This window comes from Zonotrichia albicollis, chromosome 21, assembly GCF_047830755.1.
Source record: "Zonotrichia albicollis isolate bZonAlb1 chromosome 21, bZonAlb1.hap1, whole genome shotgun sequence".
Taxonomy (NCBI): domain Eukaryota; kingdom Metazoa; phylum Chordata; class Aves; order Passeriformes; family Passerellidae; genus Zonotrichia; species Zonotrichia albicollis.
The window spans coordinates 11,671,148-11,688,482 of record NC_133839.1 but is presented as its reverse complement, the minus strand read 5'-3'; the positions used below and the strand labels follow the sequence as shown (position 1 = coordinate 11,688,482).

Sequence of the window (17,335 nt, the reverse complement as noted above, 5' to 3'; positions counted from 1 at the left end):
TCATAACCCTGCATTGCCCTGACACTGTTATTTTGAGAAGTCAAAGGGGAAAAAAAGGCAACAGCAGTAACTTTGGCAAGATGTTCCAAAGCCAATTTGAGCAGGAGCACAAACCTACTGTGGGAGCAGGATTCATCTGAGCACACCACATGCAGGGAGTAGGGAGCCAGGCAGGAGCAGTCCTGTAAGGACACAGCTGGTCCAGTTCACCTTGTCCTCTCAATGTTTTACATGCAGAATTCACCCCTTTAATTTGGCATTGCCTGGTGCTGGCAAGTCTTCTCCGCTAATATAAGCAATAAAGATACATGGAGAAAGGGAGAGCGAGACAAGAGGGAAGGCATCAGGCCCGAGAAGAAAAGGATTTGTTCTCTTCTCACTTAAAAATGGTTCAGTCTTTGCTTGGCTTCCACACTGAGGACTGCGAGATACAAAACCAGATTTTCTTCAGTACACACAAGCATACACCGAGAGGTACCTACGACCATAGCACAGAGCACACAGTAGCACAAGTTCAGAATGACTTAGTTCAAACAAGACAAGCTTTTACTTGGAGGGGAAAATATCAACATTTTCATATTGAATGCAGTTCTTTGGGTGGGAAAGAAGGGGCTGGCTCAAAATCCAAGAGCAGACACTCATCCTAGCTACAGCTAGAGCAGACAGAGGGTATGAGCCCTCTGCTTCCACAGTACAATTCCACTCCTCCCAACACAACAGGAGTGAAATCTTTATCTTTGAACGTCCCAGCACTGGGCCTTCTAACAAAGATCAGCGGGTAAGAGGAGAATTAGGAACCTCAAAAACTAGTTTTTCACTAGAATAGTCATTGCTGATAAGTTCAGCTTCTGAACTAATTTTTAAGGCCTATATTCTCCTCCTACATTTCAGCCTCTTCTTTTAAAAAGTGCATTCTTCTCTGATGAGATCTACCTTGGCAAAAAGCAAACAGAACTTCTTCGAAGGGCTGCAAATGGTAGAAGCCCCTCAGGTCACAAGCAGGGACTCCCCACTTCAGCCTAAACAAAGGTGAGGACCACCAAGGCTTTCCCAGTCAGTTCACAAGCAATGTCCCAGAGCTTCACCAGCCCACACGAGTGGAATCATCATCATCATCACTCCTATGCTTGGAAACAGCATACTCTTTTCTTTTCCATAGAGATGGAACCAAAAAAGGAATAGCTTCATCAAAGCAAAAGCTAAAGCAAAGCAAAAGCATTTGGTTGGAAGGCAGTGAGCTGGGGAAAACCCAATTCCCTTTTTCCATGCAAGCTGAACGCTGCTGGTAGAGGAACAGCAGGCAGGGCAACAGATAACCTGCCTCACTTGCTGCTGCATCAAAGGCTTCCTGCATCTTTAGCCTCCACATACAATCCCACGTTTTAGCAACTGGGGGCCTCCTACCAGGCAGGATCAGCTTCACAGTAATACATGGATCTTATCACTGTAACACATACAGGGATACCCATTCCCTTGGCTAACTGAGGGCCCCTGCACCTGGAATCAGTTATTAATTACTTCAAGGCCCAAGGGTAAGTCCCTGGAAACAGCAAATTACAGTGGCAGAAGAGCCATGACCTTTAGTACAACCACAAATGATCTGCAGCACCTTGTGGCTTCCACCCAACATGGCGTATGTGTGTATATATAAATTTTGTATATAGACATCGTAGTGGTTCATTCTTTTTAATACATATACAAGTACCTGTACATAAATACATATTTACAATTTACACCAGGCAGTAGATGCATGTGTACTGTACATACACACACAAACGCCGAGCACACACATGCACACACCAACACACACTCGTCACAACAGACTCCACAGCCTGGCAAAGGAAGTCCTGCCAGAGTCCAAAGAGCAGCACCAAGGGGGGGTCTCAATGTACCAGCTTCACGACTGCTTAGGACAAACAAAGCATTCACAGGATTTTGTACACTTGGGAAATAAAGAATGGATGGTGCAAGCTTCAGCCCAGCTACAAAGAACCTTCATGCAAACTCCCCAGCTACACTGCAGCGTCCCTGCTGTTCCACACTGTGCTCCCTCAGCTGAATGGATCCACCAGGCTGCTCTGGCTGACCACACCACACCCTGGCTGATGCTCTGCACCCAGGACTGCCATGACCCTGCAACAGTCACCAAGTTCTGCACTGTTTCCACCTAAGCACAGAGGCATGGCTGGGGTTAAACAAAAAGTACCAATTGGACTTGTCCTCTCACTTCTAGCAGCCCACGGAACAACAGTGACAATTGACTTTTCCATTTAATAGTTTAAAGTATCTCCATTCCCTCATCCTTGCTCCCCCTGCACTGCCAGGAGCTGCCAGAGCTCCTCCAGCTCTTCAGGGCAGGCAGAGCAGTCCCAAATGAGGCAGCCAGCATTCTTCCAGCAGCCACAAGAGCCTTCTCCAGCCAGCCCCTTCCCAAAGGTCCTGCTGCAGACACCCATCCAGCCGAGCTCTCGGCTGGGGAGTGATGGTGCTGCCAAGTTCCAGCCCCTGGCTGTTCCAGAGGGCAGGGCTGAGCATGGGGGGCATGCAAAACATCCGGGGGGCTCTGGCAGCTCCCAGCTGGCCTCACGTGCAAGGGAACATCAGCACCTCTCTGGGGCTGTGACAGCAGGGTCACACACACGAGGGACAGGCCCAGCGCTGTGCAGGGCATCCTCAGCTCTGCCAGGGACTGCTCATGCTGTGGGAGCCACACACTCCATCCACACACCTGCTGGAATTCCTAACAGTGCCTCAAACTGAAGAATGCCCCCTCCTGCTGTGGCAGGATGCCCCCCATGCCAGTGAGAGGTGGGGGCTGACCTGCAGGGTTTGCAGTTGGTTCACTATTGACCCCCTGCCCAGCCAGGTCCTTGGCCAGCAGTACACAGCTCAAACAGAAAACTGCTGCATCAAACTTATAGGGAGCATTAAGTATCTTTACAAATTCACTTCAAAACACTGCTCCAAATGCAGCTTAATTGCCCACAGTTTTGTTTCCTCGCTTGCCTAAGACTGAAAAAATATATATGTTATGAAGGAATCTGTGTTATTGCTATTGTTGGTTTGCACTGTGTGGTTCCATCTTTACCATTTCAAATCCAAACTCTTTGGGGATAAAATATTGGGTTTTTTCTGTTGTTTTTTTTTCTTTCCAATTTCTTAAAATTGTATAAAAATAAAGGATTTCCACAAATGTGGGCTAAAGGTAACCAATAATACTTCTATGCTTAGGATCAGCTGTTGGAAATGTGGTTGACAGCCACAAGACCAGAAATAAACCTCTTGTGATTCTTTAGTTTAACATTTAAAAGACATGAAAACTTCTGCTTATAAAATTGACCCCATACAGAATGGAACAGCTCAACTAACAGCTGTTTATTATTACTTTTTAAAATAATGGTCCTAAATTTAAAAATAAAATCAAGTACTTCCTTTTATGATTTTCACATTATAAAACTGCACCATTCAAAATCTGTGGCCAGGGAATCCCCTTTGCAATAAGACAGTTTCTTTTAATAGTCATCGAGTGTGTTTTCCAGGAAAACATTCCTAACATCCAGAATGGAAGCCAGCTCCAAAATGTGCTTTTGGAGGTGAGGGTTCTCCACCGTTTCATCTCGTGGCAGCTGAGGATAAGATTCAGGATAATTTCGAGTCTCCTGCTAGATGACAGTGAAAACAAAGAGAATCAGACACTCATTTCTTTCACACCCTCTAGGAAGAAGACTGCAAAAGGCCAATTTCACCCTAATCTATTCAGTATGGCAGAGAGACAAAAAACATTCTAGAATTTTCAGTTTTCTCTTTCCATTGATTCAGAGATGGTCACAGTGGCAATACAAATGCCTGTTCATCTCAGATAGTTATTGGTATGTTCTCTGAGGCTTTGCAGGGAAAAAAAACTAAACCACTAAAAGAGACAAAAAATATTCACCTGTACTTACCCACTAGGATGGAGTTCATTTCTTGAAATTACAGACATGTAAGCATCTCCAGTGGGAGATTCATCTCATCCTAAAACAAATATCTAAGACACTGGGGGCAAATCTCTCCCCACTGACACAGACCTGCTTCTTTTCCCTGGTGTCAGAGCAGCTCAGGTAGCTGACTTTGGCCTGGAGAGCTGCTGGACATCTGCAGTTCCACAACTGAATACTGCATCTTTCAATGCTCCAGTCCCATGTTTCCCTGCAGTACTTAAAATGGAGCAGGCAGTTTATATGCCAACACTCACATAAAATGGTGTAGATTCAGAGCAGACTTCTCTGCTGGCACAGCTTTAACCAACAGGGAGGCAAAAATACCATCTTCCTATTTAGTGTATTCATTTACACTTCAAAGACCTTTCAAAACCCATTCACATGAACACATTCCAGAAATAATGACCCACTCCTCTCCACTTCCCCTTATATTCTTGCTCTATACCTATTTGGTTGTGTAGAAATAATAATCTCAAGTTATAAAGAGGAATTTTTCTAGCAGACAAGGCTGTCCAGAGTGACATAATTGAACCGGAGTGTGCCTGCTGTGTTACATGCAGGATGAGGCTCCTGCAAGCCAACAAAGGCACAGCCTCAGTGCAAGCTGCAGGAGCAGCATGTGAGCATCAGCCCCTTTCTGAGGTCACCTGGCCCTCCCACCTGAGCAGGGCAGCTCTGCAGCTCCCACAAAGGCACACACATCCCTGCATACCCGGAAGATTTTGTGCATCCTCATCGTAGCCGAACAGAAGATAAATCTTGTGAGAAGCAAGCGAAGGAACTCATCCCCAAAAAACTGAAGGAAGGACTGATCTGTAGAGAAGGCAAAGAAAGCCCATTTAGAAAGGCTCAGAGCCCCCGAGAGGCTGGGCTGGGCCTGGCCAGGCCGTACCTATGGAGCGGGAGTGGGTCAGCAGCTGGGCAATGTCCCGGTTGATTTTCCGGAGGTAATCCTGACACTTCTCCCACAATCCTCGGCGCATGCTTGATAATCCAGAGACAAACAGGAATGCCATTAAGGGATTGTTCAGAAAGAGTGTGAAGAGGCTACCCCGCTGAGACTGATCTAAAAGGAAAAATAAATCAATAGACAAAGGGATACATTTGGCACATGAAACAGAAACGCTGTCCCTGCCACACAACGAAGCCGCTCACCCGCTAAATTCCGTCACAGAGGAGCTACTCCTGGGTGTTAGTTACACCTTCCCTCGTGCAGGCCTGATCCCTGGCTGGCAATAAAGGCTTGCTGGAGACATGCATTAACAGCAAGGCACCTAAACTGGCTCTGCTCCCTTTCTGGAAGCAATAATGCTGCCCAGAGCTGTAACAACCCCCGTCACCCACGCTGGGCTGGCCATGCCTCAGTGTCCCTGCAGGACAGCCTCTGCTCCAGCCCTTGCTGGAGCCAGAATTGTCACCAGCATGGGAACAAATCATTTATCACATACACTAGCTAAACTTTATCATACTACTTCAGGGACTGGCAACCTGATTTAGGGGTTACACAGTAGTGGAAAGCTGCCTTTTCCTGAGGAATCCACGTTCTGTTTGGGACAGATACAGGAACTGCAGCTTGTTGGGAAATGCAATACTGCACATACCTTGCAATGCTTTTGGATATGCTGTTGGAGAAAGCAAGCACACCAATGGCTGTCCAAATAAGTTTGTGAAATTCTGTAACAGATAAGAATTTTGAAGTATTGATGGTCACTTTGCTTGCCTTGAATATTCAGCAAGTCAAGGGTACAAATCATATTAATGACAGAAGACACTAATGCCCCTCACACAGCTCAGCATTGGCAATGAGCCTGACAAATTCACTTACTCAGAGATCACAGCGCAGAAGGAATATAACCAACTACATTTTAAATTAATTACAATTCTCTCATTTCATTGCTACTGATGGCAGATACTAATTTCATGGAAAAATGGCTTTCAGTAGTAACACATTACTTGAAAAAAAAAATCGTGTTCTGCAGTAAAAGTGAAAGCAATTTGATTTAATATTTTCCCTCAACACCAACTGAACTGCCCAGTCAAAACATTTCTTTGCCCTTTTCCTTCTAGCAGGAGGAGCTATGTCTGATGAAACAGGAGGGCCCAGAGAAAAGTTTTAAAGTTTCCTTTAAAGCAAGTATGTCACAACCTGGGAAAAAAAGCCAAAAACCATGCAAACAACCTCATTAGCTATCACCAGAAGAGCTTTCTTCAACTGAAGGCTTGCAAAGCTATAGAAAATGTGATTGTGCCTGCATCCTTTCAGAGCACAGACTCAAACCCTGCCTCCAGAGCATACGAGTGCCACACACATCTGCAGATCAGATTCTTAAAACTGCAGTTTGTAAGTGTAAGACATACAACACCACAAGTATTTGCTTGTGAAGAATCCTCAAAAAGTTATTTTTGAGGATTCCTTTTGGCATCTGCATAATTCAAATCAACTTTCCCTTCCAGGCAGTATATTTCGGTTATATTAGTTTTACAGCTAATTTGATTTAATCTGCTAAATACTAGAGACAGAAATCTAGTCTAATCAAAATAAAACATTTCCCATCTCTGACAGAGTGCTGAGTAGTGCTAGAAACCCTTCTAGCTGGATACTAAGGTTTGGTCTCTAAGGAGGAAACAAAGACAACTCCCTTGCAGACAGTAACAACAGGTCAGCCCAGAATTGGTGAAAGAAACATTTCAGCCTCCAGGAGCACCCCAGACACGGCTGGTTTGAAGTGCACACACTGGCAAGGTTTTACCCTCTCCAGTAACTCCTGTTCTCAGTACCAGGAGCAGGCTGCCCAGTTTAATGAATTCCATGTGTGTCGCTCAGCTCCAGAGCAGAGCAGCCAGGCCAGCAGAGGGAACAGCCCTGCAGCCCCACAGAGCACCTGGGTCACCTGTGGGTGTCAGGCTCTGGCTCAGACACTCTGCACTCTGCCCCAGCAGGGGTTTAGCCAGGAGAACCTGCCCTGCAACCCAGATGTTGACAGGAGGCCTGGGTATGGAATGCCCTACCCCTCAGCGCATGGACAACTCCAAAAAGGATAAACTGCATTTTGTTTCAAATTTGACTGGATTTTTACTTCAGTGCTCAAGGTTTCCAACAGAAGTATTGCTGATTTTTACAATGCATGTCATGTGCATCTCCTTCCAAGAAAGAACTGCCCATCATTTCCAAAAGAAGTCACTTCACATTTAAGCTTTGCTAAGCTGAGTATTTATACCATATCACTGACAGAGGCCTTGCATTCCCACTGGCTGGAGGTTTTGGTTTGGTTTGGTTTTAAAACCTTGCATTTTACCATGATCCTAGACAACCACAGCTACAGGAAGATATTGATTTAAAAATATTATTTCATCCACATATGCAGTGGTAACCTTCAAGAACACACAGACAGCTATATTTAAATGGAAGTGTTAAAAAAAAATTCACGGCTTTCAGTAGATATGCTCGATTTGCAGTTATCTTCCACTTTCAGCTAAATATACAGGGGAGGAAGCTGTTCAAGTGCTGCTGATTTGACAAACTGGCAAGTCACTTCCTAGCAGGACTTACTTTCAGTCATCACCATTTAGGTCCTGCAGAGAGAGGGAGAGGACGGGGATGCGTGCAGGAGAGCAGGGACGGGCTGCAGAAAAGGATGTGTGAGCATTTGCTGTTCCTGCTGCTACTGCTGGCAGTGACATTTAAATGTCAGGATAGCTCCTGTCCTATCAGGGAGGATCAGAGCAGCCACGGGGAAAAAAGCCAGTACTGACTTCAGTTCCTCACACGGCTGCTCTTTGTTCGTGCAGCACTGGAGCCCCCAGACACCTCCCAGCCCACGAGGGACAGTCCCAGGACAGCTCTGCCAGGGCTCTCTGGGGACAAGGACCCCAGCACAACCACAGGCAGGAGTGTGCAGGGCTGGAACACTGACCTTGAGAGCTCTGCCATGAACCTTCACTGGAAAACAACACCAGACACCCAAACCAGTCCCCTGACACGCCTGCCTGTGCTCAGTGGCAAGAGATGGGGAAGGTGAATGTCACTTCTGAAATGCTGAACATATTTCTTTTTAGGTGCCTTGCACTTGTGCCCACACTGTTCTGATCTGGGTCAGTACTCCTAGCAGCCACTTCTATAATCCTGTCCTGAAATACTTCCCAAGCTCACATTTCTGCGCTCCTTCCACACAAGACAGAGCTGGATGCTCTCCACCAGCTGTGCTGAACAGACTGCTGGGTTTGACACCCCTGCCAGCTCACTGCAGAACAATGAAAAGAAACTCAGTGGAGGTTACAGAGTTGCCTACTGTGCACCCAAAAAACAAAGAAAACGGAATTATCAAATTTAAATGCAATACAAAAAGCAAATTCTACTGTAAGCCTTTGGGATTATTCTCACAGACCTACAAATCTACGTGTGGAAATCCATTGCCTCAAACAGGTTCATTGCTCTAAGCTTTACACAGAACCCCAATCTGTCCAGAGCTGGAATCATTTGCTCTCTTACAGAGCTGATCCATTTGACATCTTCTAACAATTCTATTAGAGAGGAAGGTGGTACAAAAACCAAAACCAAACCAAGAACCCAACACAAGCCATACCTTTTATCCCTGAAAGAAAACCAATCTTCCTGATGTTAGACTGGAATGAATGCCAGGAAAGAGCATAGGGAAATAAATCCTTTCCAAATGCTCACTTTCTCAGAAAGACAAGTAAATCACTCTAATTGTGTTTCCCTCCATTTAAATGGGGAAGAGAATTCAAGAAAAAAGCGGATTTGTTCTGAAACCAGTGCAGCGAATTTAAATAAAGTGGTGTTTAAAAAGCCCTCTGAGATACATTTACGCTACAACAAACCAAAGAGCCAACAGAGAGGTCAGATCATTATCTGGCTGTCAGGCAGGAGTTCCCTGGCTCATTTCAGAACTACCCTGACTCACACTGACCACTGATTTAGTACCTCTCCTTGGCCAGCACATGCCTTCAAAGCAAGCAGCACAGCCTGTGGACACTGAGCAAGGCACACGCTCCTCTGGCCACTAGACGTCCCTGTTCCTCCTCCGAAATGCAGCTGTGGATGTTCCCTCCCTCCCTGCACATAATGGAGCTATAAAAAGGCACACAGAAGAAGTGGCACTTTCCCCAGATATAGCACATTCTTATTACCCCATTCATGAATGAAATACATGTGTAATACTCTCCAGATTCAACTGGCCACCATGAGTGCAATGCCTGCTTCTGCATTACCCGAACTGCAGATTCCCAGAGGTGATTTGGCATGGAGCAATTCTACTGTAAGTCCAGAACACCCTAGGAAGGAGGCTCAGTGTCCAAGCAAACACCACTCTACAGTAACACTGGATGCTAATTTGAGGCTTGTTACTTCCTTGGTTCAGACACTTTTCAGACACAGACACCCCGTGTTTTTTAAGATCAGGCTCAATGCTTTGACTCCTTTCTGTTGCTTAAAAGCAACTGAATGTTGGATGACTGGAAAAAAGAAAAGCACATTAGTTATCTCCCTCCCCCATGCACACACACCGAGATTTGTCTTTGGTATAAAACAAAAGTAAACCTCCCACCAGAGACCTTGGAAATCTTGAACCTTTTTTCCCTCCAGGAGGATTTATTATTTTCCAATGAGCGGCTGTTCATGTGCTTCTCCTTCTTGTTCCTATTCATAGGGTCAGATCCTGACTAGCATGCACAACCTCAAAAGAAAAGAAAGACTGAATACAAACTGTTTAAAAAATAGCCTGTTAAAAGTGTAAGCTAACTAGGGGTTGGCACTGTATCCTACCACAGGAGGAACAGCCTCCAAGGGCCTTACCTTGTAGGCGACGCTGTTGGAAGAATCCACGATGATGAACAGGGGCTTTCTGGTGAAAGGGTACAGATCTCCAGGGTGAAGGCTGCAAAGGAAAGGGAGCCCTCAGAGCACCACAACAGCTGCACAGCTGACACTGCACAAGGGTCTCAGCCACAGAGCTGCCCAGAGCCAGATAAAAAGCAGACAGATTTCCCATGCTGCAGTCTCCAGATTCATCCTCAGAGAGCAGCTGCACTATTGTCTATATTTGTCTATAATACGGGCTGTGGGATTTCTCTTTAGTTCAAGAGAGGGTTAACTTCTTCAGAAGTCATCCACCACTGATCTGAAGTTTGTCAGTAACTAAGAACTCATACCAGCTTACCTAAGTAAGGCTGAAGTGCTTAAATGATCAATTAAAGCTGCTCATTCACTTCTGAGTGTTCAAGCCAATCCCTGCTATGATGTCCCGCACTGAGGAGCCCGAACTCCAGAGGTGCTGATGCATTTCCCCTGTTGCAGACAAGCTGCTGTGGCCTTGCAGGCTGCAGCACTCACCAGTGCATCTCCTTGTAGGCCTGGTTGCGCTTGTGCAGGGCGTCCCCGTTGATGATGTCGCGGTTGCTGTTGGTCAGCACTCCCCCGAAATCGTAGGGACCTGCCCGGGGAAAGGGAGCTCAAATCAGCAGGGGCAGCTCACCCTGCTGGACATCAGCTGGCTACAGGACAGGGAGGAAGCCACAACAAACCCCAGAGAACTAAGGGAATCTGAACTGCTGCAGCTGTAAGGAGGGGAGAGAGGAATGTGGAGACTTCCCTAACTGCATATTCCTTTTCATGCCTTTTTAGAAATTTCAGCATCTATCAAAGAGGAGCAAGGAATGCAATTTCATAACTTGTAATTTAATTATTCACTATTAACCCATAAATTAATGCAAATTATCCCAATATTGGCTCTTGTTACACCATAGAGATAAAAGATTAAAACCCATTACATGGCTGATACAGGAAAATCAATACCTTTGTAGAATTACTGCATGAGTTTCCAGATTCACAATTTGATCAAAAAATAAGGTTAAATTAATAAAAAAGACTAGAAATACCAATATCATTTGCAGTTCTAATACTGCAAAGGGGAGAAGAGAGAACTCAGAGAATGACAAAGGGACAAAACAGCTTTAACCAGATTTCAAATCTGTATCAAAGGTATTTCAAGATTTCAAAGTCGGAATTCACAATTTTCACATACACACGCCCTGGACATGTGTTCCCACTGTAAGCTGAATATTCTGTTAAATTTGCAAAACTGAGCTACCCCCTGAATGTCTGATGGAGAGCAAACACAAAAGCAATGGCTATAAAAATATCAAATCCCACAAGATACCAAGAAATATTTCTGCCATTGGTATGGGTATGAAATGTCACTAACTTTAGCAAAATAAAGTACAAGGGTTTCCTCATTCTGTCATACATTTGCAGACTTGGCTGACCCACATTTGGCCACCAAATGCAATTTTTTCAGGTTTGGATACAAGGCACCTTTCCATTTAAGGGAAGCTTTGGGGATACAAAATCAGGAACAGGACAAACATTAATTTAGCACTGTTACAAACACCTCACGTGGTCTGCCAAACACACGGCCCGCAGGCAATGCACAGTGCAACTTGCAGCTGCTCTCCCCTTTAATAAGGCAGAACTGTGTGCAGGCCACACCACCTTATTAAAGGAATGCAGCTGTGATGGGTTCCGTGGTGAGGCTGCTCCGCAGCTGGCTGAGCCTCGATGCCTCTGCCACAAGCTCTTAAGCTGAAACAACACATGCAGAGAGGGGCACACACCACAGGCCTCAGAGGACACACTGCAGTTAGGACCTATCACCAAGCTGCAGCAAGAAATAAAATGTTAAAAGCATTTTTAAAAAATCACTGCCGCTGTCCAAAGCTGACAGGGATTTTCTTTTTTCTTTTAACATTTTGAGAGCTCTATAAATCATGCACAGGGGTGGACAAAGCATGCATCTTATAAAGGAATGCAAGTCTCAAACAGATGAGGTTTTTTTATAATATTTAGGATGTTAAAAAATTATTTTGACTTTTTTCTGGAATTAATAAACAGATCTTTGGACCGTGTTTACTTCAGCCAACCAGTTTTCAGCTTTTATATTGCAGCTGCATCCAAATATTCTGCTAGATTGAAAAGAACAGGAGGGTGAGGTGAGGGGAATTGTTAAAAATCATGAGAAGGGCTTGAATTGTCAGGTTAATGAGCGTGCAAATAGACCAGTCCCTGCAGCTGCTTGAGTCCTTCCACCACCCACGTCCTGGCCACACGTTCTCCTGTGCTGGGCATTGGAAAGATCAGAGTGCCATGGAGCCATTTTATGAACTTTGTGCTGATGCATCAACTGAGCCACGTGGTCTTCAAAATTGGGAGGCTTTTAATACTTCAGATGCATCAAAACCTGGATGTGTCCTTTGAAAAGTTCTCAGGCTAATGCACACTAATTAAAACACAAAGATTGTATTATTGTTTGTGGAAAATAAAGGCTATCTTACTAAGCAGACAGGAGAATCGAATTGACTTGTCTTTTTAAAGGAGCTTTGTGACATCATTCTTGGTCACTTGTCCTGGAACATCAGGAGAATTCAAGCCCTGTTCATGACAGGGAGCATTCCTTTATTGTACCTTCACTATCCGAACGACCTGATGGGAACACGCCCGTGGCAGACAGGTAAATCAGCAGCACGCTGTTGGCAGGCAGCTCCTGCAATGCAAACAGGGGCCCAGGGCCAGGGGAGAAAGGTACAAGTTTATTTTAGTACTCAATCATCACCTCCATAAACACACTGTCATTACAATTGTGCTACTCCTGCTCTGGCTTCCCCCTCTCTGATCCTGGTGCACAGACTGGCCCTGCCCCAGCAGAGACACCCCTTCCAACTGACCAAAAGTGTCACTGATGAAATGTCTCAACTTGTCTCCACACAAACCTCGAGGCTGGTACCAGAGCTCCAGCAGCACTGACAAAGCATCTGCTCCACACAGACTCCTTCACTATCTATGCAGATCTGAGGCTCTCCAAGATATGGAACCCAAAAGCTGCCAAGATCCACACAGAGCCCAACTCCCAAACAATGCACAAGGGAAGCTTTGTTCACAGTTTGAGTGGGATACAGGACTGGAGATTCAGCAGCTGTACAGTGCTCGAGAGCAGCAATCTCCTGATACACCTCCCCCATTTTGGTTCGTGCTTGGCATGATATAAAATGAAAGAATTCTCTTAAGATTTTTCTATTCTCCAGATCAGTGGAGATCCACATTTCATTCAGTGTCACAAACACTCCTGGATATTTTTGATTACAAATAAATTCAGTGATTTCACAAACCTTAAATGATGCTGCTAAAAATGTATATAGCTGGCTAAAAGTTGGTTTATAAAGTAGGTATTTATGGGGGTTTTCCCGCCTGGCTGGTTTCTCTGTTGACTCCTGTTAAAAGAAAGAAACAAAATCCTAATCAAAAAAACCCAACAACTAGATATTATCAAAGCAGTCTCATAACCCTCTAAATTTCTATTTATTAGAATGTTCCAACACACTACCCATACAAATGGTCTGCCCATTCTGCATTTCCTGCTACATAGTAAAGCAGGATGCAAACGACAGTGTTCAAACCATAACTTTGTATTATCCCTCAGTGAAATTTGTAAACTAAATCTTTCTTACTGTCTCAAGTGTCACCCAAGAAATGAGTGACAAAATTCACACTTCATCTCAATTAAATAAATGAAAAATCTCCATATTTTCTTTTGGCCCCAGATAGAAGACTTGTTACTTTCTCTGAAGGGGACATTAACTTTCAGAGGACTCAGTAATCTGATGAATCCATGGGTTTGAGCTACTCTTCACTAATTTCTAGTGGAAGTTACACCACCTTTACTAACCTGCTCTGCACAGTGGCAATACTGAAGGAGTAGACTACTTAAAAGCAATCAACCAACAAAACACCCAGTTAAGATGTGCTGCCAGGTTTGTCTGAAGTGGAACTGACCTGCATTCCGGGTTTGTTCATTTGAGATGCCAAGTTCATGGGCTCCCTCTCCAGAGCCTGCAGCATCCGGAACATGTCGATTGTCAGTTCACTGAACTTGACCTGCAGGAGAGGCACACAGTTTATTCTGCCAGATACACATTAAACAGAATTGCTCTGGAATTATGCAGCTGAGAGACTGCACTGCACACCAGAGAGGCCATTCTCTCTCAGGGATCTGTCAGTGTCATCTTTGAATCTCTGAAGAGCTGTGAATGACTTCTACAAGAGCTCACAGAAGACAAAGTCTATTTGTTACTGATCTACCACTGCACTGCAGACCCCTGCTTCCAAATTACAGGCTTCCCTGGGATGTGGACTAATCAAGTGCTGAAATAGCTATGTACTATGAATTCAGACAAAATCTGACAAAGACAGATGAAGCTGTAGTTTTTTAAAAATAACTCCCTTGCTTACCTGAAAAGAGCTCAGAGAGAAGCCAAGAAATTTGTACAACTTCACTATCATTATCATCTAAAAACAGAACCTAGAATATCTTTTGAAAACCTCTTCCTGTTGCCACTGAAGTTGCAACAAGCTGGAGTGAGTCATATGAAAGCTCAAGTCAAGCTTTTTCTAGAGGTATCTTAGAGGCCTCCCATGCTCAAATGTTGTTACAAATAATCCAGTATAAGAAAATCAATTGTGTCTACTTAACTGACAAATTGAATATAAACAATAAGAGGTCAGTACCACAGATCTAATATCTAACATTTCATTTTTAGGTCTTATTTCTGTGAACCCTCTTCCTCTTGCTACCACTGCAACCATCACAATAAAATATTTCCGTGTTCTCCTCTGTTGGAATCTCTGTTGTATGATCAGAAGGGATGTCACAGGGGGGACTCCAAGGATGCAAAGCCAGGTGCCCAGAATTTCCTTTACCTGGTTGTTGCAGTTCCCAATAATGAGCGCATCTGCAAGAGCAAGCTGTCCCACTATCATCCCCTGCTCCAGCAACGGAGCTCCCGTCTCAGAAAGCCTGTTAGAGGTGATTACAATGGTGTTGTCATCATTTAAAACCATGACAGGGTCTGCCTAAAAAAAGCAACCAGAATAAATCAAGAATTCAGGAAAGCATACAGATTTGCAGTCAGAGAGAAGTCCGCAGGTCTCGGCACTTACAATAAACATCTCACAAATGAGGCAGATTTTTTAAATTACTTTGCCACACATGTATTTGCATATTTGTATGCAGGCTAGAGAGTAAAGCCTTCCCAGCTGGAAAAGCAAGGTTCTTAGGGACTGCAAGAAATACATGAAGCACATGACAAGCACATGAAGGTACAGCAGTGAGAAAAGCGTGCTGCCTTCAATGACATGGACTCTGCCTCAGCTTTGCTGTATCTGAGGAGTCAAATGTCATCAACAGCCTTACAAATTCATGCAGAATAAACTACATATTCCTACAGTCATAATAATTTTAGTTTGCCTATTTTAGCTTGCTTTCCCTTCGTAGAAAAGAATAGCTAAGGAGGAGAGTGAATGATAATGGTGTCACCCATTCCTGTGAACACGTGTCAGTGATTCATGGGACAGGCACACTGCCCCTGCACTGGCACACCTGCTTCCCTCACAAATGTGGTGATACACAACACTTCCATCAACAAGACAGAAACTCTGAAACAACTAGAGGGAATGGTATTCTCACCTCAATAAATGCTGCCACTTCCTGAAGAACCAGGTTCCACTCCACCTGATCCTCAGTATTGAAACGATGCGTGTAGTCTTCAATTTCATCTGACAGCTCCTGAAGTAAACAGTTCAGAGACAGACACAGTCACTCCTAAAACCAGACTTTACCAGGCAGTCAGTAACCTTACATTTGGTTAGCTGTGCTGGCCTTTAAGAATAATAAATAAATAAATTCCTTGAGAACATATGCAGCACACCCCTGACTAACATGCCAGCCAAAACGCGCTCGTTCAGCAGACAGAGTGCCAATGCTACACTGAGTTCTGGCAATGCAAATTGTCTTTTACGTAGGTCCAAATGCAAAGAATATCTGGAGTTAAGTATAATTATCCCACTCACAGCTATGTCACCAGTTATTACCATAAGCTATGGATACCAGGGACTCAGATTTCAGCCTGCAAGTAACTTTAAATACCTTGAGGAAGGGGATGGTGTGGCTGGTTTAGCTGTGCTAAGCAAAGCCTGCAGTTCAGGGGAGCTGTGACACACACAGCACTGCAACCTACACAAAGCTGTCAGGCCCAGGAACTGCTTGAAGCGAGGTTGTCAGAGGGCTGGGAAGCATATGCTGTGGGGAGCAGCCTGCTGTTCCTCTGCTGCACTTCCAGGGCACCTCCCTGTCTGGGCTGCAGCTTCTGGAACATTTTTACTTGCTGTTCATTCAAACAATGCAACCAAATCATTTGATCCTGAAGTGTCATTATTAAATGTCTGAATGACAGAAGGTATTCCCTGTGTTGGATGTCAGACAGACTAGAGAAGCAAGGATCAGCAGCCTCCCACCCCTCAGCACCTCTGTCCTGATTCCAGCATACCTTCACAAGGTCCTTTACAACATCCATCTTGTTGAGCAGGAGACAAACCACTATGAACCTTGCATAGTAACGTAGCTTCTTAACCACTAGTTCAGGCCTAGACACAACAACAAAAACATCACAGCCAAAACTGAGATTAAAATAGAACAGAGGCAGGTAGCAGGGGTAAGGGAGAGGAGGAGTTTAAGACCACAGCAGGGCTGAAGAGTTGCAGATTAAGAGTTCTGACTGAACTCATGTGGTGATGAATAGCCACCTGGCTGCTTGGAGGTTCAGTTAAAATTGAGTACAGGGACATAAAAAATAATTTAAGAAAGCAACAGCCTCCCTACTTGACAGGAGCATGGGAGTCAGATATCATGGCAGGCTGTTCAAACCTTGCTGTACTGCAGCGTGAGCTGCTGCTCCCCTGAAAGGCCTGATGAGAATCACAGAGATTCCTCTGCTCCAGCCCAGCTGACCCATCTTCCACCCACAGCATTCTAGCTCCCAGCACTGGTACCACTCAGGATTTAAAATTACAAAATTTTGGGGCTAATAGCTTTCTATCTAGAACCAGGTAACAAAGTATTCTTCCAGTCATACAGCAAAGCTCTTATTTATCCTGAATTTTTCAATAGTGGCAGAAGGATTAAAAAAAACTTCCTTCAACAACATGGATTTTATCCTAGTTATGCTCCTACAGTTTATAGCTCCTTGCTGTTTCCACATACCTCTCTAGTCTTGAAAAAACAAGGGCTTCCATCCAGACATACCTGTCTTCTTTGTTGACTTGGGAGTAGTAGGACCTCTGCCTGATGGCTGAGTAGAAGGAGAACGCCTCGTTGAGATAGCTGGTCTCAGAGGTGCGCAGGCTGCGGGGAACAGGGCGTCAGCTCACTGCCTCACAGCAAAGAAACCACAGCAAACCTCCCTTCCTGCCCCTCAGCCAGCCCGTGCCTCCCTGCACAGCTCCCTCCTCAAGT

General features: G+C 44.7%; 1 protein-coding gene across 9 annotated transcripts in view; it reads right to left on the bottom strand.

Moving 5' to 3' along the window:
• Positions 1-3,097: 3,097 nt before the first annotated feature.
• SCAI (suppressor of cancer cell invasion) overlaps positions 3,098-17,335 on the bottom strand; it is a 33,908-nt gene continuing 19,670 nt past the window's right edge. For 4 of the 9 annotated variants that reach the window (XM_074556524.1, XM_074556528.1, XM_074556530.1 and 1 more), the window contains 13 exons: positions 17,126-17,224; positions 16,371-16,467; positions 15,512-15,610; positions 14,746-14,898; positions 13,822-13,923; positions 13,158-13,259; positions 12,457-12,535; positions 10,330-10,429; positions 9,793-9,874; positions 5,582-5,654; positions 4,873-5,046; positions 4,693-4,793; positions 3,098-3,662 (listed from right to left, as the gene is read on the bottom strand). In XM_074556524.1, coding sequence (XP_074412625.1) covers positions 3,513-3,662; positions 4,693-4,793; positions 4,873-5,046; positions 5,582-5,654; positions 9,793-9,874; positions 10,330-10,429; positions 12,457-12,535; positions 13,158-13,259; positions 13,822-13,923; positions 14,746-14,898; positions 15,512-15,610; positions 16,371-16,467; positions 17,126-17,224 — 1,411 coding nt within the window. In that variant the 3' untranslated portion in view covers positions 3,098-3,512. Of the gene's footprint in view, positions 3,663-4,692; positions 4,794-4,872; positions 5,047-5,581; positions 5,655-9,551; positions 9,674-9,792; positions 9,875-10,329; positions 10,430-12,456; positions 12,536-13,157; positions 13,260-13,821; positions 13,924-14,745; positions 14,899-15,511; positions 15,611-16,370; positions 16,468-17,125; positions 17,225-17,335 lie in introns of those variants that run through there. The other 5 variants (XM_074556526.1, XM_074556527.1, XR_012583445.1 and 2 more) reach the window with 5 other exon arrangements.